At 42.7% G+C, this 23919-nt stretch overlaps 1 protein-coding gene across 4 annotated transcripts in view; it reads left to right on the top strand.

The window, feature by feature from the left end:
• The window catches only part of SIPA1L2 (signal induced proliferation associated 1 like 2), a 217210-nt gene that overhangs the window by 146461 nt on the left and 46830 nt on the right, over window positions 1–23919 (top strand). For all 4 annotated transcript variants that reach the window (XM_059900962.1, XM_059900959.1, XM_059900960.1 and 1 more), the window contains 3 exons: window positions 5127–5284; window positions 10985–11561; window positions 15294–15568. In XM_059900962.1, the coding sequence (XP_059756945.1) occupies window positions 5127–5284; window positions 10985–11561; window positions 15294–15568 (1010 nt within the window). The remainder of the gene's footprint in view (window positions 1–5126; window positions 5285–10984; window positions 11562–15293; window positions 15569–23919) is intronic.

Below are 23919 nucleotides of genomic sequence, written 5' to 3'. Positions count from 1 at the left end.
GTGGAAAGAACCCCACAAATTAGCTTCAGACTTCACTTTGGCAGAGACAAACTAAGGATATAAACAGATGAAGGTAGCATGGCTCCTGGCACACAGTAAACTTTTTGTGTGTGTGTCAGTGCATGTGTAATGTTAGAACTGCCCTGCTTGGAAGGGGTTTCCGAGCTCCATGGAGGTCCCCAAGGAAAAAGACAAAACCCCTGGGTTTCTGAGATTGCATCTGAAGAATCCTGGTCTTAGCCTAGGGTCTGGGCTTGACATCTACAGAGGAAATAGGGACAGAGCTTGTTAGGCTAGGCTGGAACCCCCTTCTCCATCTAATTTAGACAGATGGTCAGCCCCTGCCGTAAAAGGTTTGTGTACATACTTCTGTAAGTCCCTAATTGGTACAGCTGAGGAACCATTTAAATATTGGAGGCATCTACCTCATTAAGTGCTCTACAGCCAGGTCCTGACTGCTCTTGGGTTCACCTATAAATAGTAATCTGGAATATTTTGGAAGCATAAAAGGCGTATTCAGCTTTTCATGATTAGCTTTATTCCCAGGCCAGAAAGAAGAATGTATACTTATACCAGATAATAAGAATTATTGCTTTGAAAAGGGGCTGGTATTGCCCAGTTTCAGAAGAGAACTATTTGTATCGTCATAATCCTTTCTTATCTTCACTTTGTTATTAAATCATTAAAAATCCGCATTCTTGGTTTATTTCTGTTTCTCCATTTCCAGAATATTCAGTCTTGCTTAGCTGCTTTGTGCATTTACTCTTGCCATTGGTAAAATATTTTATATAATATTTTTATATTGGTTATATAGAATGGTAAATCAGCAATGCATCCTCGAAATGGTGATTAAATTTGACTTCTTCTTGCTTATCTGAGATCAGAGTGGTTAATTAGCGGTCACTTTTTTGTGGAAGCAAAGGAGGCAAGATCTTTTGTATTTATGTGGTAATGTGTGTAGGTTTCCCCCTCTTTCTTGTTAGTCAGACTACTATTCTACGTTCACTTTTTCTGTGTCTTTATACAAGAAACTTTATAGATGTCTCTTAAAAATGAGAGCAAAATTCTGACCACCGGTACATGCTCTTTTGAGTACGGAGAATATGAGGGGGCTGTGTCGTGTGCAGGCATGTGGTTTGTGTATGTTCTGTGTGCAAGCGTGCAAAATTAGGACGGTCCCTGAAGGAGGAGAAGCCAGCGCTCCGTGTAAAGGGGAGACACTTTCTAAGCAAGGGTTGGCAGACGCAAGGTGCCTGCTGCAGAGACAGGTGGGCGTGTTGCAGGGACAGAGGGCGGCTGTCCAGAAGGGGAGGGGGGTGACGGGGTCAGACTGCGGGAAGGATCGGGACAGACCAGTCTTTGTCAGCCCTGCTCCTACCGCTGGGACTTTCAGACGATACCCCAAGGACTGAGATCCAGAATTTATGATTGTTTTTTTCAAAACGGGATACATTTAATTTTTTTCCTCACTTCTGAACTCATCTCTTTGAATTTCAGAACTTGCAGTCGTTAAACGATGCAGTTTTCTCTTCGAAATCATGCTCATTTTCACATGTTTGCTTCTTAAGACAAGAACCTCTCTCTGGAGATCCACCTTCTCCAGTTTCAAATTAAGCTTTCTCATCACTGACCTTGAGAGACTTCTTCTGAACCACATTCCAGACACACCACATCTTCTTACGGTGCAGCCTCTTTCCCCCTCTCCTCCAGAATTAGGTGCAACATGCTTTTTTTTTTTTTTTTTTTTTTAACCTTCCCAGGTTTTTTTTAAAAGAGAATTTAACAAATGAACCTATTTGCCTAGAGGCTGGTAGATCTAACCAAGTTCAACTTGATGCCATTTTCGATGCATATGCAGCTGCCTGGAGGTCGGTTGTTTTCACTTGCTTTTGGTTCTTGCACCAAGTTAAAACTGGACCTGTGAAACCCTGAAGTGAGTTTAAGGAATTGAAGATAAACCCACAGGTTGCTATTTCTGTAGCATGTGTATGCTTTTTGTCAGGGAATTGGGTGAAGAATCACATTTTCACTTTCCTTGTCATACCAAGAGCTTATTCCTGGCTCACAGCTTGAATCAAGTGCTGGGAATTTAGCAGAATTGACTATGTAAATCTAATACAATATTTATTAACTCACTCTCGCGGTTGAAGACTCTTGAGTCGGCCCTCTTGGCACTGAAGAAGTGTTAGGAGCTTCTCGTGTCTAGAAAGGCTTAGAAGACGTCGTTCCTTAATCCCCGAAATAGTACCGGCGGCGTCTTGGTGACCAGGAACTTGCCTTGCTGTCTTACTGGGCCGCCCTGGTTTATGGGCTGCCATGCCCTTTCCCCTTCCATTCCGGAGTCGGCTTCTACAGAATTTCATTGATGAGTTAGAACAAGACGTAACTAACTGCTGAAGGAGAACCCTAACCTTCATATAAGAAGCCCAAGCATTACTTAGGTTATTGAATGTCTGACAATGAATAATGTTTCCGTGAACCTGCCAGATGCTGTATTTCTTTAGTCTCTAAAAAGATTCAGATATCCTATTGATGGGCCAGGTGTTCATTTTTCTTCGTTTATTCTCTACAGAGAGCTTGAGATTTTATTTTCCTCTTCTTAATGAATCTCCTTGTTCCCCGCCCTCCCCTGCACTTTTTCCACAAAGTGCATTTTGTGACCGGGGTTAAATTAACTAGAATTTTTAAACTATTTCTAGCCCATTTTACAAAGCAAAAGAACATGCTTAGAAAGGGGCGAAGGCGGGTTGGCACGTCGTCAAGGTCACTAGCCTTAAAGTTTCCTTTAACTTGCGCTTTAAATATTCCCGTGGTGAAGTGTAGAACTGGACTCATGGTCTTCCTTCAGGAGCAAGAGAAATGGGTGGGAATAGCTGTCCACGTTTCACTGACTAGTGAGGCTGGGCTGCCCTCTGAGGTTAACCAGGAGGGCGGCCAGCAGATGCCCTAGTCACTGGGGAAGGAGGGGCCCAGGATTCCATACGTGGCCTTGGCCACCGCAAGCTCCGTTTTCTCATCAGTCTGAGAATTCCCGTGTTTCAGGGAGATGGAGAATTCCCGCGTTTCAAGTACAGTGTAAGCCATTGTGTTCGTGCTCAGCAAATACATTGAACACATTGTTAGGTATTTCAGTTTTTCTTTTAATTTTTCATTTGTTCCTGAATTTTGTTGTCCTGTTACAGTACATGTGAATCATGTATTTCAGTTATTGCAGAAACGAGGGAAGACTATATCTTAGCCTCGTACAGTTTTCAGCTTGTCATGATGCTTGTTTTGTTTTTTAATTTATTTTTTTGGTCGCGCTGTGCAGCTTGCGGGATCTCAGTTCCCCGACCAGGGATCAAACCCCCGCCCCCTGCAGTGGAAGCGCGGAGTCGTAACCACTGGACCACCCGGGAAGTCCCGTGATGCTTGTTTTAGATATATGTCCTCGCCTTGTTTTCTTTTCTTTTCTTTTCATGAAATGTTTATTGTTGTGATTAACATCTGTGTCCGCTATAGGATGGGTAAATAGTAACACAGTGAATATATGACTAGTTGGCTACTGATTTTTTTACGTGCATCTTAAAATGTCACCTTTTACTTAAATATCTAGCAAACATTTTTAAAACGACAGCTGGCTCATTAATGGATATTAATATAGCTTTCAAAACTTCCCTCAGGCAGTAAAACGATTTTTGTGTGTTTATGACTTTAACCATCAGGATTTAAATAGGAGTTTTCCAGCATATGAATCAGCGATCGAACTGGCCCATAGTAGGGAACTCTGGAAGAATGGACATTGCATTCCCACTTTTCCAGGCCTTTTATCACGCTAAATCACAAGTCAGGGGCCTGACAATGAAATCCTTTTTGTATCTGGGTTTTAAAAGGTTTTAAAAGTTGAAATTAACGCTCTTTACAGTGAAGTATGTTCTGTAAGTGCCAAATAAATTGAAGCGCGAGCTTGTTGCCTCTGTTACTGCTCGTAAAGAGAGATTTACTACCTGAGATTACCCCGTTCCTGCAGTGACATCACCAACTCATGTAAGGATTACTGTCTCTATGAAAACTGGGGACCGCAGACTCTGTGAGCACAGATCCTCATGGCTTTAGGTGCATAAGCTTACGGAGTGTACGGGTTTGTTGATGTGGATTCAGAGTGGGTCACAATTTTATTGCGCAGTGTTACGTGGCTGTGATTGTGTATTTGTAACGTTTGTTTATTCACTTAGCCAGTGTGTGTGTGGGTGTCTGCTGTGTCCTGGGCAGGCCATTAGAAACTGGGAAACCAAAAGTCAACGAGATACATCTCCTGCCCTCCTGATGATTATGACCTGATGCAGGAGAAGTAAACCAAGACTTAGAATAGGACACGACAACTAATGTGGTCGCCATGGGCCTGGGGTATGGGTGCAGGGCCTGTGCAGTCCCTCTAAGGACGTTCTTTCCAGTGTGCTGGTGGCTCAGCAGAGACCTGAGTGGTCTAGGAGAGACTTGGGGTGAAGGGGGCATTCTTGGCAGAAGGAACATCGCAAGTAAAGGGGTTCAGGTGTTACTGCCCTGGGGTTCCTTCTCTCCTGATGCATTTGTAATTTATTGAGTTTTCCAACTGTTAATCTGGTGGAATTCTGTGTTCCCGAAATACATTGAAAAGGCTAGATTTCAGTTAATTAGCTTGAATATATCCACCACCAATATAACAGTCTTCTGTATTTTTGTTGCAGAAATGCATGTGTCATTTAAGCCCCTGACACCCTAGTGCAGGACTTTCAGCCACTGTACCTTCCCTTGGACGCTCTGCCATCTCCTCCTTTTAAGTCGAAGAGCTTAATCTACAAGATTCCTTAAAGCGATTTTAGCTCTAATGTGCTATTATTTCAGGGCAAAAAATGATAAAGATGAAAAGGAGAGAGAACACCAGTTGCATTTCAAAGCAAAAGATGAACTTAAATATTGAGGCTCTTCTCTCCATAGGTCTTTGGATGCAGCCATGTCAAGGAGCCCTAGCTTCCAAAGGATGACTCTGCTTTTCTAAAAAACTCCTTGAAATTGAATGCTGAGTGAATTGTATACATTTATGTATCTTGTTTTTACAGAAAACCGTGTCTGTAACTCTGTGTGTGTGTTCACTTTCCTGACTGCAGCTCCTGAGGAAAAGGCATATAGGAAATGACATCGTGACCATTGTCTTCCAAGAGCCCGGAGCACTTCCTTTTACTCCAAAAAGCATCCGGTCCCACTTTCAACATGTCTTCGTCATAGTCAAAGTGCATAATCCGTGCACTGAAAATGTGTGTTACAGGTGAGTCCCTGGCGTTTCGTGCTCCCAGGGTTGTTCCAACAGGACCTCATTCCCCAAAATGTCTTCCAGTTAGTTTTCCAATTATTATTTCTAGCCCATAATTATCCTTTTTTTTTTTCTAATTATATTTCCCACGGTCTTCACTCAGGCACTTTCTTTCTTTCTTTCTTCCTTTCTTTCTTTCTTTTCTTTTCTTTCTTTTCTTTTCTTTTATTTTTTGGCTGCGTTGGGTCTTCGTTGCTGCGTGCGGGCTTTCTCTAGTTCCGGCGAGCAGGGGCTACTCTTCGTGGTGGTGCGCGGGCTTCTCATTGCGGTGGCTTCTCTTGTTGTGGAGCACAGGCTCTAGGCACGTGGGCTTCAGAAGTTGTGGCACGCAGGCTCAGTAGTTGTGGCTCGCGGGCTCTAGAGCGCAGGCTTAGTAGTTGTGGCGCATGGGCTTAGTTGCTCCGTGGCATGTGGGATCTTCCTGGACCAGGGATCGAACCCGTGTCCCCAGCAATGGCAGGCAGATTCTTAACTGCTGCGCCACCAGAGGTCTTACACTCAGGTACTTTCTGTAAGAAATAATTGCCTTCTTCCCATTTTGAAACAGTGAAATTCCTAGCAGTTCGCAGTTCTAGGTTTCACCTTTCCTCAATGTTAAAGACTTCCTCCAGTTCCTGCCAGACCGTCGCTTGATTGACAGCAGCCTCAGAGGTGGAGGATCTGGCCATTTCAGTGCTTCCCTGAAAGAGATGCATTCTGGTGGTAAAACGTTTCTTCCCGTCTAAGAGCTTGGAAACACGCACACGGTGGTGTGGTGGCGTGTCGAGATAGGGGTTTGACACTCGCTTTGGTGATTTCAAAAGGCCATCCAGGTGCCTCGGAATCCCGAGACTGACGAGGCCTGCCCTTCCTCTACCCGTGCTCTTCCTTAGGAAACAGCTGTCCCCGAAGGCTCCTGCCCTGTGGGGTGTCGGTGAAAGAGCCGGTCTCTGACCTGAGTGAGAATCCCGCTCTCCTGCCCCCTCATGGCGCTTTGTAACGAGTTAGCTTATTTTTTGGAGCCTTCATTTCCTTTTCTGAAAACTGGGGATAATAGTACCAACTTCAATATGTAGTTATGAGGAATGAATAACAGGAATTATGCAAAACACCTGTTAGAGTTCCTGGCGCTCATCTTAAAGCAGTGGTTACCGGTTGAGCTGCCTCCCGGGCCTGGATGGGGCCCAGGCCTGGGCACGTGTGAGGGGGCAGAGGGGCCTGTGAACTGCAGCCGCACCCTCCTAGGGGCAAGGAGACTGGCCTGTGTGCTTGGTGTCGCCAGCTTGCAGCCCCTACCCCATGCTCTCCCCATCTGCATGATTTCCCCCCACGGTGACCCTGTATGCACCTCAGGTTCAAGACCCCTGGCCTGAATGCTCAGAACGACTTTTTATTAAAAAAAAAAAAAAAAAAAGTGATATTTGAAAAAAAAGGGACCTCTAGTCTGTATAAACGATACGCTTAAAACCGGTAACGTTGGTGCCAACATGCTCAGTCGGCTTATTCTTCTGGGATCTCCCCTGATGAATGGTAATTATGAAGAGTAATCTTAAATGAGCCTTCCTAATGGATTGGGAACGTAAGCCTAGGGCTTTATCGTATTTGGTGTTATTTTACAGGCTGCTATTCTTAGGTCAAATCAAGTATTTTTAATTCCTTTCTATCTTTAGTTTATGCTTCTATCATGAGGTGGTTGATTAGCACAAAAGATCTTAAGGATAAGTAATACCTTTTTTATTTTTATTTCTTTTGAGTTTTCTGTGTTTAATTAAATTACCGGGGAGGGATGCTTTTGATATAGATCTTACCTATCAACAAAGTGGCTTGCATTATGTTTTCTGTGGTAGAAACCAGCTTGTACAAATGGTTCAAAGATGGGGTCATTGCCTTTTAAGATACCACGTTGCTATCACTAAATTATCATTTCCTAATGAGATTCAAATGTAAAGCAGTGGAGTGCCTCTAGGTTTTGGAAGTGCCTCATAAACATTCATAATGATCACACTTATCACCTCATGAGTGTCCTTCAAAGAATCGATCATAATCTTCTGGAAAACTAGTCAAATCAATTCCATGACATTTTTATGAAGATGAGTTTACTCTGTCACAGGGAATAAGGTTACAGTGCCCAGGTTTTCCAGAAACACCTCATAGGTCTGTTTCCTATGATTTCCTCAAAACATACCAGTCACAGAATAAATTCATTAAAATAATTTCCAAGGAACTGATAAAATATAGTCCAGGTCTGCTGTTTTCTAGGTTGCTCCGTCTTAATCACGGGTGCGTTTTATGGAAGGCTGGGTGGGTCGCACACGCCCCTGTGACCCCTGTGCATCGGTCACATCCCATGAGCTTTGCACAGGTGGTGAGTGGCAGTGAGTTCTGGCGGATCATGATCTGCAAGTACCACGTAGCTCAGAGGCGCGGTCCAGACAGACTGCTGGGGCGAGATGCCCTCCTCTGATAAAAGCGTGCAGCTATTTAGGGCATGCGTCCAGAGTGTGAAAGAGCAGGTTCCCACCTTCCAGAGAAGTCTGAGGCGTGCCCGCTGGATACAGCAGGGCTCTCTCTCGGTGATGCTGGGGCCACTTGAACCTAGAAAGAAATAATGGGGCAACATCCACAAAGCTCCACGTTATGTCATTTTAGTCTAAAATTATTAAAAAGCAAACTTAACTGATGGCCTGTCTCTTTATACGAGATTCTTTCATTTCAATGGTTGTAGCCATTGCAGAGCTAACTCTGAGGGATTTACGTGTTTGTGTGCTCTCCAAGATAAACTCTTTGCAAAATGCATCCTTTAATAGCTGAATGAGTAAACTTCTTGCTGTCTGTAGGCTTAGTAGCTAACTGTCAATTAAAAGGGAAGTAATATCTATACAAAACGATGACTTCCATTTTAGAAAACTTACTGTGTAGCCCCTTCTTACAAAAATTAGATGATAATGTTAAATCAATGATGAAAATGATAATTCATTGTGGCAATAATAGTGATGATACCAGTTGGGTTAATAATAGCTTAGCAGGCATTATTTTGTTTAATCCTCATGGTGTGCTTTTGAGGATGGTACTGTTTTAACCCCCATTTTACAGACGAGGCGCTGAGGGATTAAGTAACCCAGAGTCCCTCAGAAAGTGGTGGAGCTGGACTCCTAGGAAGAACACCGGATCCTGGAATCTGCTGTACCCCACGTTGCTTTCCTAAAACCCTTTAGCTGGCACGTGAAGGAAGGCTCATCTTTGTACTGTTGCCCTCAGTGGAGGGGTCTTATGTCTAAATCATCCGTAAATGCTATCAAGTTATTTGGGTAAAATAAGAAATTCTAAAACATACTGTTGTTTCCACCCACTGGGAATTATTCCTTCTTAACTCTGCTTGAAAGAATTACGGATTATATAAGCTTTTGTGACCAGGGCTTTCTAATTGATCCCCATCCTCAGACTATCATGGTTTTCCTGGACTAGTAATAGTAGTAATAGTAACCATAGTAACCGCTGTGCCTGAATTCTGCTCCTTTTTTTGGTACAGCTTTGATCTGAGATGCATAGGATAGTGGTTTATCGAGCCGCACTGTACCGTACACTGTAGTGGAGGTGTCCAGTTAGACATTTGGGTTAATAATTTGGGACGAGAAGAATCGCCCCGTTAACAGATGTCTCTCTCTGACCACTCTGGAGCTCCACAGTGAGAGCCGTCTTGGAACACATTTAGATATAAAAAGGTCGCCCTGATGCTTTGGCTTAAGGGCGTCCAAGCTGTAGTCAGAGAGTAGCTTGAGATCCACAGAGCTAAGTGCAAAAAAGTAATCCTGTAAGATGTTAAATGGGATTTGACCTCCTCAGCGTTCCATGGGTAAAATACTTCCAGGAATCTGTGCTCATCACCGGAAGAGAAAACCACGTTTAGGAGAGGTGATCACATGAGTTGATGATGGCCAGTGTCGGGAGGGCAGGGTCCAGTGCACTGAGAGGCAGCTTGAGCTGGTTGATCGTTCTGGTGGGGAAGCAGCAGGTGTGGCTACACTACCCACAGGCCAGACATGTAGCTTTGGGACAGCTCTCTATGAAATAACACCTGAGGACAAGTTAATTCCTACTCAGTCTAGAAAGTTCTTCCTAAGGATGGTAGTGAGGGGAAGACGGGTCATATATGGTGTCAGCCTCTCAGCCGTTTGAACCTCCATGATGTTTCTAGGACCTTCCTTGAGGTCATGAGTCAAGTCCCCCCCACCTCCCTCTCTGGTTCAGCACCTTTACTACCATGCATGTGCGTGAGTTTGGTCTTCTGTCCCAAAGGGAAGCGGTCCTTCCCTCCCCTTTCACGCCAGCTAAGGCCCCGCCCAGACCCCCTTCCATCTTATAGCTCTTTCCCCAGAAATGATGAACGCTGCTGGAAGGTGTGCAGGTTACAGCAAAGGGGAGAGAGCCCTGGGGACCGTGATCTATTTGGAGTCTAACCAGCCACATTCCAGAAAAGGAATTCACACCTAATGCTTTCATTCCTTAATCACCGCTTTCAGGATTTTCTACCCCGAAGAAGATGAAACATAGATTGCTTCCTTTGTTTATCCCAACACAGAAAATACCAGCCTGGGCAGATGTGGGCTTGGTTCCCATTCTTGGCCTGCAGTAGCTGCTCAGTAAATGGGGAGTGCTGTGGGGTTCATTCATTCACTCACTCCAGTCCTTCATTTGCTCATTCATTAATTCACTCTTGCTTCAAAAACGATTTGAGACAACGAAAGTTTCTGTCTGATACAGGGAAGCATTATTGGTTTTGCTGTATTAAGATGGTTATTGCCATCACTATACATTTGATCTTTTCAGTCCCTGGAATCTCTTAAATCTTTGCTCCTATAAAATCTTCATTTAAATTTTCAAAATGTGATCAAGTGAGCATTTCCTTAAAAAAAGTGACATTCAAAACTTTGGGCCCTGTAAGCCCAATGATCATTGTGTCCAATAGCAGTGAGATCGCAAATAGCCAACTGGGCTAACCTCACTGCTGTTGAAAAGTGTCACTGTCTCTCAGTGGTGACCGGCCACAGAGTTACAGAGCACCAAGCTGGCTACTGATCCGTCATCCCTACCTTAGTCAGCTCGCACAGCCGTGACGAGGACCACAGGCCTGGTAGTTTAAACAACAGACATTTATTTCTCACAGTTCCGGAGTCTGGAAGTCCAAGATCAAGGAGTTGGCAGGTTTGGTTTTTCCTGAGGCCGCTCTCCTTGGCCTACAGATGGTCGTCTTCCTGCTGTGTCCTCACATGGTCTCTCCGCTTGTGTGTGTGCATCCCTGGTATCTTCCTGTGTGTCCACGTTTCCTTCTATAAGGACACCTGTTAGACTGGATTAAGGCCCACCCTAATGGCCTCATTTTGACTTAATCATCTCTTTAAAGACCCGATCTCCAAACACAGCCACGTTCCCAGTTACTGGGGTTTTGGACTTCAGCATACAAATTTTGGAGGGACACTGCTCAGCCCACAACACCCCCTCAACTACTAAGTTTGAAAAGTTTTGCTAAAAACAAAGAAAAACGTGATACCCAGAAATGAGCATAACAAGAGTCTACGAAGTAGCTGGCTTCAGTCGAAAGTGTGGGCGTATGTCACCTTTCTGAAGCTAACTATTATGGTCCCACAATTCATCTTGTTTCTCCTTTTCCTCCCTCAGTGTTGGAGTTTCTAGATCAAAAGATGTGCCACCATTTGGTCCACCAATTCCCAAAGCCGTAACTTTCCCAAAGTCAGCAGTATTCCGGGACTTCCTTTTAGCAAAAGTAATCAATGCAGAAAACGCAGCCCACAAATCAGAGAAGTTTCGAGCGATGGCCACTCGGACGAGGCAGGAGTACTTGAAGGACCTGGCGGAGAACTTCGTCACGACCGCCACCGTGGATACCTCCGCGAAGTTCAGCTTCATTACCCTGGGTGCCAAGAAGAAGGAGAAAGTAAAGCCCAGGAAGGACGCCCACCTCTTCAGCGTCGGAGCGATCATGTGGCACGTTGTGGTGCGGGACTTCGGCCAGTCCTCGGACATTGACTGTCTCCTTGGGATTTCCAACGAGTTCATCATGCTGATCGAGAAGGATTCCAAGAACGTGGTCTTTAACTGTTCCTGCAGGGATGTCATTGGCTGGACATCTGGGTTAATGAGTATCAAAGTGTTTTACGAACGAGGAGAATGCATCCTTCTGTCCTCGGGGGACAACTGTGCCGAAGACGTCAGGGAAATTGTCCAGCGATTGGGGGTAAGTACAGGTTTCTGTTTATCCACCATCCTTAGGTCTGCAATCCCAGATTCATAGTAGCTTCTGCTGTGGAACTTCGACCCCAGTTACATCACCTAGGGAGTGAATTACTATTTCTTAGGGGTAGAGTTTGATTTAACTTTTTTTTAATTTTTAAATTTGTATTTTATATTGGAGTATAGTTGATTAACAATGTTGTGTTATAGAGTTTGATTTTAAATGCTGTGTCCTTTTGAGCTGTTGCTGAAGCCATGAATGGTGGCGAAACACCCATTACAGATTGATTGGAAAGGAAAAGTGAAGCCAACTTTCCAAAGGGAACATCGGGATATATTTTCATAGTGTTTCAAGGAAGGACAGGAATTTACTAGCTATTATGTCTGTTTGTAGAGACTGGCACGACAGTACCTTCCCGGGGGAAATTAATAGGCACAGAATCACCGTTGATCATATTGATGATCAGAGTAAGCCCTCTTTGCCGCTTCACCTCTGCATATTTATACAACAGGTATTTTTGTTTAGTCTGCCAGATTAAATACGTTATTAATCTTGCAGCCAGTTTCTTACAGAGGTTTTATAGAATTACCCATTAAGTTAAAAAGACTTTAAGAAAAAAGTCATAAAAAAAATTGTCATTTTCAGTACAAAACCATGATGTCCGTGGTATTTAACAGTTGTATTTCTACTTCGTATTTTAACAAAGGAAGATACAGATTTTAGTTTGAGTATATACAATAGAATTTTAAGAATAAATGAAATATAAGAACAAAATGTGCTTTGACAAAAGAATTTTTCATGTGTAAATCTTCCCCCCAAGGGGATGTATATTTCATTAATTAGAGAAGATTTAGTCAAATATGGATCATGAGAAAAAGAGAAATTATACCCATTTCCTGCCCCCTTTCCTTCCACCAAATATAAACCTTTTATTATTCCAGACCACGTAGATGAGACAATGCAGTCATGTCAGTGTCTGCTGGCCTTGGAGAAATAACGTCATTATTTGCAGACGCTCTTTACGGGAAAGGACCTCAGTGTGTTCAACAGCATTGAGGGCGTATGTGCGCAAGCTGAGACGTGATTCAGGGATGATTAAGTGTGTGATAAGTTTTCGTATCTGGAGAATTGAGTTATCCTGTGAGTCTCAGGACACATTGTGCTTTTAGTAATACTGCAAATACTTCTTTTTAGGAGACCTACTGAGTCATCATAATCTGTGCTCCGGAAAATGCAACATAAACACACCCCCTTCACCAACCACCAAAATGCACGTCCCGTAGGTTCTGACACATTCACTGTTCTGTGGACCCCATTCTACCATTTTTCTAGAAAAAATGACTACATTGCTAATGTGACTAAGGTACCTGATATCTGGAATATATTTGAGGAAGTATATTCTGTGTCTTAGATGACTTGTAACAGGAGATGGTGGAAACAAACCAACCCAAAGACTGTTGGGGGGGTTAGAACAAAAGGCTGGTGCAGGGCAGGAGCAACAAAAATGGAAAGGAAGAAGATGAAGCTGTCGTAGTGGAGAGACGGGGAAGGGGTGCTACTGGGCAGGTGGTGGACGCTGCATTTTCTAGTGGTGGGAAGTGAAATCAAAGGCGTCTGTTAAGCAGGTAAAGACGCAGGTGGGGAATAAGAGCTCCCACCTAAAGAGACAGGTAGGGCCGGTCTACTCTCAGAAGAGCCCAGGCTTGGTTGAACGCTCTCCTGTTGCCATCTTGAAATTCTCAATAATTTTTGACTAAAGGGCCTGCATTTCTATTTTGCACCGGACTCCACAGATGATGTAGCCAGTCCCGGGTACATGGATAGGAGGCCACCGTGGGATAATTGAGGCCAAGTAATTATGTGAGGAACTGCAGATAAATGGAGAGCATGATCCTTCAGCCTTTGCCAGTGTTAAGAAGTAAGGAACAGAAGTGAGAAAGAAATCGCAAAAAGTAGGGGACGTGGCAGGTGGTTGGAAGAAATAAGAGGAAGAGACAGAACAAGTAGGACTCGGAAAAACCTTTCACTCTTCAATCTGATATATGGACGTTACATTTCAGCTGAAAATTGCATCCATATTGGAAAGAAGGCTGGGCACATGTCATATGTAGGCTTTTGGTCGGAGAGCTTAGTTGAAACAAAGCTGAAAAAGAAGTGAAGGAAAAATTTATTCGGGTTGTATATATTACAAAAGTGCCTTTTCAACAAATTTAAATTAGTTCAGTTGGTAACTTTGGAAACGTCAATCTTTCAAAACTTCACCACTAAGACCAGCAATCCCTTTCCCCATTTTCCTAAGCCCCAAGCTGTCATGTGCACCTGTTTAGCAGGGTGGGCACCGTGGCGGTTAATAAACATGGTAACCTCATCCGCACCGGTGATAACACTGAACCAGCCCCGGTCCCACAGCTGTACTGACAGTCATAGGTCTTATTAAATAGGAATCTGTGTATTCAGAGCGCGTTTCATGGAAATGGAGCATTTATTAAAACTGAAACTTCATACGTTAGCTCTGTGCTTTGGGGGATGCGGGTATGATACCTCCCAACTTTCAAGTGCCCGCAAATAAGTGATGCCGTGGTCATCAAATGATATTCTCCATGAGCCCATGTTTTTCTTTCAGTGCACGTGGGCTATTCTCAGTAAGCACTTTTGAGGGTGGCATTAACTAATTTTTGGTGCTTTAGTTCACCGAGTGGGATGTTTGTCTACAGACACCATGGAGGCCCGCTGGCTGGCCCATGTTTGATCTGAATGGTCCTCACCACCCAAGCGAGCAAGGGCAGGCTGTCCCCAGGAGAGGGATCCTAGGGGCTAGAACAGGATGTCCACAGGGCTGGCGCACAGAGAGCACTTAAGGTTTTCCTAACAGTCTGACTTCCTGCTGCTGCCCATCCTGTGGGCAGGGCGCTAACTGTTAGCTTGGAAGGGCTTTGGGCCATGTTTTTCTCCATTGTTTGTATATGGCACACTTTGCATATCCATTCAACCATCCGTGGACACTTGAGTTACTTCCACCTTTTGACTATTGTAAATAACGCTGCCAAGAACATGGGTGTACAAATACCCGGGTGTACCTCTTTGAGACCCTGCTTTAAATTCTGCTGGGTATATACCCAGCAGTAGAATAGCTGAGTCTCATGGTAATTCCATTTTAATTTTTTGAGGAACTGCCGTGCTGCTTTCCATAGCTGCTGCACCACTGGGCCATTTTTTAAGTTGAATAAAATTGTCTAATAGGGAATTCCCTGGCGGTCCAGTGGTTAGGACTTAGCGCTATCACTGGCAGGGGCCCGGGTTCCATCCCTGGTTGGGGAACTAAGATTCCACAAGCCACACCGTACAACCAAAAAAAAAAAAATTGTCTAATAGGTTTTATTGCTTGATGGGTGAAAGGCTTCACATGTTTTCAGTTGCTTCAGTCCATCTGGAACAATGGAATTTATATGCTTAAGAACCAAGTCAGGTGACGTAGAAAGGAGAGGGGGTAGTTATCAGAGCCCGTCTTAAGCTCACAGGCTCTGTGTCAGTGGCTTCTAGGAAAAAGCAGGACACCTGTATCTGGTTTGCCTTTGAAGAATGAAACCTTCGTTTTACTTTTGTTATTTTCATTGCGCCTGATGCCAGGGGTAATTACGGTAAAGTCTGGATTGAACCGTGTCCTTGTCTTGTCATCTTGTCACTGGGATGTGTGCCCCCCACAGCGCCACCCCTCACGGTCCCCTTCCCCCTTAGATCGTGACCAGGGGCTGCGAGACTGTGGAAATGACCCTGAGGAGGAACGGGCTGGGCCAGCTGGGCTTCCACGTGAACTTCGAAGGAATCGTCGCAGACGTGGAACCTTTCGGTTTTGCGTGGAAGGCCGGCCTTCGCCAGGGGAGCCGCCTGGTGGAGATCTGCAAGGTGGCCGTGGCCACGCTGACGCACGAGCAGATGATCGACCTTCTCCGGACCTCGGTGACTGTGAAGGTGGTCATCATCCAGCCCCATGACGATGGCTCGCCTCGGAGGTAGGCTCTCATCCACGCTCGCTCCTCCTTGGCCTCTGTGGCAGGTGCTATCCTGCAAGGTCCTCAGAAAGTGTGGTCACTGCACCCCCCACCTATGTTGTCTGGACGTCAACCATTCGGGCAACTTCAAAGAGCTTTAAAAAACTCATTAGTATATAATAAATGATAAACTGTCATTTTCTAAGCATTTTGTTGGGGCATTGAAGTCATTGGTTAACAGGATATTTAAGAGATCTCATTGATTTAGGAGATCAATGTGTGGAGGAATATCGGGACATCAGATACACTGTTTGGTGACCACTCCATTCTGGTTGAACTGGTCCAGGTCTTTCTCCTAAGCTGTCATGGGAAACCTAGGAAAAGAAGTGGCTGGACTTGGAAAGCTCAGAGTGGATGGGTAGGGGGTAGGGACAAGAATGGGATTAGAAAGTGATACCATTCCATTGTCAATAGAAAGTTCCCATGCTCAATATCAAGGAAGCATTAGGCCAAGGGGAGAAAGAACTCTCACTAAGAACAAGCCACCCACCTGGCCTTGGCCCCTGTTGTGCAGCAGTGTCTATAGTGGTATCGGGAGCGCGTTTTCTCTGCCTCTGTCTCAAATGCAGTTCCCTACTGGCTGGCCAAGAGCCCTGGCTTTGGAGGGATGAAGCATGCTTGGAATCGAGGCGTTAGCTGTGTGATCTTGGGTGGGTCACATGCTCTCTCTAAGCTTCCCTTAGTATCTGTAAGATGGCATTATAATATTGCCTACCTCGTACTGTGTGATGATGATTAAATAAGGTGATAATGTGTAAGGCACTTAGCACCTTCTGGCACGATCAACACCTTACTCATTTTAGTTAAAAGAAAAATAAACTAAAACTTTAGGATATTCATTTGAATTTTTTCATGCTGTAAAAGAAATCCTTACTCAAAGATAGGAAGGTGACTGTGCCCACTTTCTGATCTTCTGTAGTAACTGAGGTCACTCTTTCTACCCTGTCCATCTCCTTTGTCCATCCTCCAAACCAGCACCGTCCAGTCGCACTTTCTCTGATGACATGTTCCATATCTGTACCATCCAAACAGTGGCCACCAGCCACATGGGTAGCACACACTTGAAATGTGGCTAGTGTGACTGAGGAAAAGGAGTTTTCACTTTAACGAACGAATTAAGATTCAGTTAGCCACATCTGGCTCGTGGCTGTCATATTGGATAGAGGAGCTCTAAACCATGGTCTTTTTTAGAAAACAAACCAATGGTATACCACCTTCCTCTCTGGTTAATGTGCAAAATTTTGCAAAAGTGTGTCTCTGTTGGTTATCTTACCATTTGCCTCCTGCTTAACTTTCTATGGTCTTGTTTCCTCTATCTGCGCAGTAAGTTTACAGAATAAAAGTTAATGAGCTGAAATTCTTCTTGAGAGTAGTAGCCGCATGTCACAGGAAATACCCAAGGTGTTTCTTGTTGCCTTGGAGGATTCTGTCCCATTAAACCCATTTGCTCCCCAAGAATCCCATGAATCACTCATGGTGGTATGCGTACAAGAAAATCAGAGACAAAAATTACTTTCTTAAAAATGAGTCTTGGAAATAACAGAAAACAAATCCTTTAAACTTTGAAACTAAAATAATTTTGTGTTAGTCTTTTAAAATAAATTTTAAACCAGTTATTAGAAATTTTTCCGTAAGATAAATTTCTTTCTTCATTGGCTAGAGTTATAGGTTTGTAAATTTTGTGGTGAGAATCAAGTCTTTTCATCTGTCTTAGAGGTTGCTTACTTCTATAGAATTAGACAAAACTGTTACCATGTTCTCCCAAAATTAAAAAACAACATTTCTCTCCTATTTTTAGTTTTGGTCTCCTGTTGCTCAATAAGACATTTCTTTGAAGCTTTCAAGAGATCTGCTTAATAAAAATGTTAAAGTTATCATTATATTTGATATTTAAAACATATGATTTAGAAAAATAGAATCTCCTAAGAAATATGGAATTGTTTTTCAGCTAAAGCAAATAAACAAACAAAAACTACCATTTAAAAGTCCCACCTGTTATTTTTTTTATCCAAGGGCATGTTATCTGCTTTGGTCTGCACATAATTAATTCTTTCTTTGTTTTAAATGCAAATTCTCTTATTGAAGCTATTCAAGATATTTAGAGATTTTGCCTTTGTCTCCTCAGAGTATCCTTAATATCATTCCCTGAAGATGCAGATTTTTCTCCCGTTCAATCTGGAATAACCGTCTTCTATATTTTTAACCTTAGCCAGGATTAGAACTAGCTGATCGCCTGGTAGTAAACACTCCAGAATTGGCGTGCCTGTCACCCACATTTCCAGAAGCCAGGAAGCTTTTAAGCCTAGCATGTATCATTTGAAATGCTTTCAATTCAGCCTTCCAATTTTCTGAGAATTTGAATTTGTAAATTTGCAAACCCACATTTTTGTTAGTTTTGGATCCTGGTTCTGCCTGCGACTCTCTGAGCACCCGGATAAAAGCGCTCACTGCTGTCCGGCAGCCTCGCATCACACACAGGAAGTCATCCGTGCAGTGACAGCTGTTTGCTTTAGACTGTGGTGTTGAGTGTGAAATGTCATTTTTTTTGTTTTGTTTCGTTATTTTCAACATCTTTATTGGAGTATAATTGCTTTACAGTGTTGTGTTAGTTTCTGCTGTATAACAAAGTGAATCAGCTATATGTATACATATATCCCCATATCTCCTCCCTATTGCGTCTCCCTCCCACTCTCCCTATCCCACCCCTCTAGGTGGTCACAAAGCACCGAGCTGATCTCCCCGTGTCATGCAGCTGCTTCCCACTAGCAATCTGTCTTACATTTGGTAGTGTATATATGTCCGTGCCACTCTCTCACTTCGTCCCAGCTTACCCTTCCCCCTCCCCGTGTCCTCAAGTCCATTCTTTACATCTGTGTCTTTATTCCTGTCCTGCCCCTAGGTTCATCAGAAACTTTTTTTTTTTTAGATTCTATATATATATGTTAGCATACGGTATTTGTTTTTCTCTTTCTGACTTACTTCACTCTGTATGACAGACTCTAGGTCCATCCACCTCACTACAAACAACTCAATTTCATTTCTTTTTATGGCTGAGTAATATTCCCTGTGTATATGTGCCACATTTTCTTTATCCATTCATCTGTCGATGGACACTTAGGTTCCTTCCATGACCTGGCTATTGTACATAGTGCTGCAATGAACATTGTGGTACATGTCTCTTTTTGAATGATGGTTTTCTCAGGGTATATGCCCAGTGGTGGGATTGCTGGTTCATATGGTAGTTCTATTTTTAGTTTTTTAAGGAACCTCCATACTGTTCTCCATAGTGGCTGTATCAATTTACATTCCCACCAACAGTGCAAGAGGGTTCCCTTTTCTCCACACCGTCTCCAGCATTTATTGTTTGTAGGTTTTTTGATGATGGCCATTCTGACTGGTGTGAGGTGATACCTCATTGTAGTTTTGATTTGCATTTCTCTAATGATTAGTGATGTTGAGCATCTTTTCATGTGTTTGTTGGCAATCTGTATATCTTCTTTGGAGAAATGTCTATTTAGGTCTTCTGCCCATTTTTGGATTGGGTCGTTTGTTTTTTTGATATTGAGCTGCATGAGCTGCTTGTATATTTTGGAGATTAATCCTTTGTCCGTTGCTTAGTTTGCAAATATTTTCTCCCACTCTGAGGGTTGTCTTTTCGTCTTGTTTATGGTTTCCTTTGCTGTGCAAAAGCCTTTAAGTTTCATTAGGTCCCATTTGTTTATTTTTGTTTTTATTTCCATTTCTCTGGGAGGTGGGTCAAAAAGGATCTTGCTGTGATTTATGTCATAGAGTGTTCTGCCTATGTTTTCCTCCAAGAGTTTTATAGTGTCTGGCCTTACATTTAGGTCTTCAATCCATTTTGAGTTTATTTTTGTGTATGGTGTTAGGAAGTGTTGTAATTTCATTCTTTTACATGTAGCTGTCCAGTTTTCCCAGCACCACTTATTGAAGAGGCTGTCTTTTCTCCATTGTATACTCTTGCCTCCTTTATCAAAGATAAGGTGACCATATGTGCGGGTTTATCTCTAGGCTTTCTATCCTGTTCCATTGATCTATTTCTGTTTTTGTGCCAGTACCATGCTGTCTTGATTACTGTAGCTTTGTAGTATAGTCTGAAGTCCGGGAGCCTGATTCTTTCATCTCCGTCTTTCTTTCTCAAGATTGTTTTGGCTTTTCAGGGTCTTTTATGTGAAACGCCGTTTTACATTTCCTCCCCACTCTAAGCAAGTTTAGCCTTCTGCATTATTAGATTTTTTAAAGAAATTGTAGAGGAGGGTGTAAAAGAAGAAATGAGCAGCACTTTGCTCATTTTGAAAATTAAAATACAAACTTTTTTAAAAATTTTTATTTTATATTGGAGTATAGTTGATTTACAATGTTGTATTAGTTTCAGGTGTACAGCAAAGTGATTCAGTTATACATATATGTATATCCATTCTTTTTCATATTCTTTTCCCATGTCGGTTATTATAGACTATTGAGTAGAGTTCCCTGTACTATACAGTGGGTCCTTGTTGATAAAGTCCAAACCTTTTAAACGAAATATCACTTAGTACCATTACTCCTACAGCAAAATATACAAAGAGATTCCTCCAGGTAAAACTACACATTTGATTTGTGGCGTGGAAAATGACCCCATCTTTCACAAATTGACTCTTAGGCCTTGTCAGGCAGGCAGCCAGAAGAAAACATTCGTTTAATGGACGTGTGTATGTAATTTTTCCTTTTAAGTTGTCTTTAATATAATAGCCATAAGGACTAGCAAAATGGCCAAGTTAATGAATTACAAGATATTTCAGTCTTCGTAAACATTGTGAATAAAAGAGCGAAAAATGCTTCAATTCATTTTTTCCATTATCAGCTTTTTTTTGTCCTGCAGGATATCAGGGAGAGGTAATTCTCCTCGGAGCCCGTCTGCTCCTGTCAGCAGTGGGAGAGGCCTGTCATTTAATAGACTCACTCCTAGTTGTCCGCAGGTCAGAAGGTGTTTGCTTATGACTCAGAAGCTGCTGGATTAAATGAAGTCTTTAGCTGGGGAAGTATTTATGTGGAATCAAAAGGCACCCCGCGTTTTGAAGTCCCATTCTCAAGCCTCAGAGTGATGATAGCTCAGCTGTCCCTTGGCTTGAAAGGAAAGCAGAGCCGTATTTTATTTTCCTTGTGGAGTCCCAGAGAACACCAAGCAGGGAAGGTTCCCTTTGGGAATGCTTATTAACTGATCTCGTGCTGGGAATGGATCCGGGAGAGGCTGCGTAGAGACTGGGAATGAGTGGCCAGAAGCAGTTAGGGAATAGCACTCTTCAAATGGAAATGAGGTTTGAAAGGGAGCAAGGACATTTCCCAAGCAGACAGTCTCCATGGCAAAGATGAAGAACAGTTTTCAAGACTCTTAATTAAGCATTCCTTGGTTTTGCAAGGCAGGGCATGGCCCCAGCCCCTAGCCTTCCAAGGTGACTGACATTTTATCAGTGTCATTTTAAGGAAAGCACATCGACTTAAAAGGCTGATATAAAGGAAATAGCAACTCATCAGAGTTATGCATGAGTTCTTATACAATGTGAGTGATTTAGTAAATATGTCCAGTAAAAATGGAAATGAAATTCCATGCTGTGGTGCATCTGTTTTGTGTGATTTTTCATACTTTGTTGACATACTATCCAAGACATATTTTTCTATATAATGCAAAACAGTGGAAATTATCTCATGTTGTCATGACTTTAAACTCTTGTTCTCTGATCATTCTATAAAATTGAAGCTGTATGTTCTTGTCTTCTGTTTGGCTGCCGGTTGCCGTGACCGTTCCAACTCCCCAAAGTACGCAGAGGGGGACGTGGGAATAGAAATGGGAAGGAAAACTCAATTTTGTCAGATTAGCAGTTGATAGATAGATAGATAGATAGATAGTGTGTTGTAATCTGGATTAAACTGAGGTTTTAGATTAGGGTTCCAATTTATGTGTATAGATAAGAAAAATCAGTTCCATCTGGTATTGTCTCATGGGCCCTCAAGTTATGAATTTTAATGTGAACTGTGAAAAAAATACGGAACTTGAGGTTCCCAAAGTAACCTGAAGCACGGTCACAATTCTGAGTCCTCTGCCCAGTCCTCCAATATAATGTTTGAATTAGCTTATCCCTCCTAGAATATAAACATGGAGTTACAGAACGAACGTTAGGTAGGTTGCCTTACGTTTACTATGCATTCATTCACTTCTTTCATTCATTCCTTCACTCTGCAGTAGTTTGTGCCAGAAGCTGCTGGGCACCAGGGCTGTTAAAAATGGAAAGGACAGGCATAATCTTTACATCCGTGGGCTCCTTTTTGTCTGTGTGGCATTCTAAAGTACAGGACTTCCCATTTATATTTTTGCTACTTAAAAATGGCTTTCTCAAACTAGAGCAAGAGCTTATATCTGGAGAATAAGTATCTCAGTGCTGAAAACACTCCCACCCTCTGCCGTCAGTCATCTACACCTTAGTGCCTCTGCTTTTTTGGCAGTTTGAGATGTTGTGACATTGACACAGTGACCAGGATGCGAAGGGGGACAGTAAAGCACGAGCTTTCTGTCCCTTAGGCAAGTAACTGTCTCATGCTTGACTAGTGACACTGCGCAGTGGTGATGGACAGCCAGTGAATATGCGCTCTCGTGGAAATGCATTCATCAGAAATCAGGCGTCACATAGCTGTTGAGTCCTCTGTTGAACTGTGAAGTATATAATGTAATAGAATGTTTTTCCTCAACAAACTTTCTAAGGAAAAAAAAAAAAAAGGTAGTGGTTGGCTTCACAAAGAACTGTTTGGCCCTGTTTTAAGTCGAACGCTGTGTTAGGTACTGGGGTGCAGAGGGTGAAGACACATCCCACCCCGTGTCTGGTGAGAAGGAAAGGCCTGGAAGCTGATGAATTATTCAGTAGCAGCCAGCCTCACTTCCCGTGTAATAGACACGCACCTTTTCAATTCAAAGACCTTTATTCAAAGGGCTTGGTCAAGTGGGTTTCTGGTCTAGATGTCTCTTTTACTATCTGTAGTCTAGGTGTCTTTTTTTATCTTAAATTAAGGAAATTGGTAGAAAAGTGAATTAATATTTCATTTAGTGCCTATTTCAGATATGACACTGCCCTTACCTTTACAGTAAGTTATCTCCCTATTGGAAGCGTTTAATTTTTTTATGCAGCAGAAAGAGTTTGTGATTCGAGTGAATGAGCCCCAATTATCCCTGTCACCTTGTTGGATAATTTGGAAAGAGTCTTTTAGCTGTTAGCAGGCTATTAGCATAACAGACATTAAAATGATTAAAATATCGGTGATTACTTCAATCCCTAGGGCTATGAAGGCTCTTTGACAAAGTGCATAATATAAAAGAAGCAGGTAGTTCATTTGAGGGGATCTATCTGCCTTTGTTTCCAAAGACTCCTTCAGGTCCTAGTGGAAACAGACAGGATGTGGGCCTCATTAACTGTTCTTTGGTAGTTTCCTAAGGAGATGGGCATGTGTTTTGGAAAGAGTACCGAGCTAGGAGTCAGCTTCCCGGTTCCAGGGTGAAAGCTGTCTCACCTTTCCAAAGTCTCTGAGCCTTCTGAAAATTGGACACGTCCTTTGTACTGCCTCAGACATTTTTGTGAAATTGAAATGGTGTAGTGTAGGTGGAAACATGTAATGTGTCATACAAGGGAAGTGTGGGTTAGAAGTAACGGATAACATCGCAATATGTTGGAAGACGTCACTAGATTAGTGGGTTCAGGTGAAGGTTCGCTGTGATGCCACCAAACAAAGTGAAACCAACAGGCAATTTCAGAGTAAATGCAAGTTGTAATTACATGATTAAGCTGTGCTGTGGGTCCATGGTTTACCCACTCAACGTCCTGCTAATTTATTCAACTTTTTTTGAACAAAAAGAATACGTCTCGTTCCTTTAAACTTTCTCAGTTCTCTAGGTTTGGGGTTTTTTTTTTTTTGTTATTGTTGTTGTTACTCTTCAAAAGTATTTATCCCTATTTATTATCCCTAGGACATTTCCCCTTTCTTCGTTTTTGAAAGTCACGGGTCCTACTTTGATATAAGATGAAAGAAGAAAGTAACAGGATAATGATGCTTTGTTCTACAGGTGAATGTACACGAAGGGAATTTTACAGCTCTAAACTTTTCTGCACTTCCGATTGTTACATTAAGTTAAACTTTACAATTCTAGAATTCTATAAATATGTATTATCTAGAAAGAACTTTCAGGAAAGTGTATGGGCCTTTTGCTGTTTTATATTGACTGTCTCTATAGAAGCAAAACTTAATAGTATCCGTTTGAAACTAACTTCTTT

Source organism: Balaenoptera ricei, chromosome 16 (genome assembly GCF_028023285.1).
Source record: "Balaenoptera ricei isolate mBalRic1 chromosome 16, mBalRic1.hap2, whole genome shotgun sequence".
NCBI classification, from domain to species: domain Eukaryota; kingdom Metazoa; phylum Chordata; class Mammalia; order Artiodactyla; family Balaenopteridae; genus Balaenoptera; species Balaenoptera ricei.
Note: the sequence above shows the minus strand (reverse complement) of the source record. Positions and strands in the feature narration are given on the sequence as shown.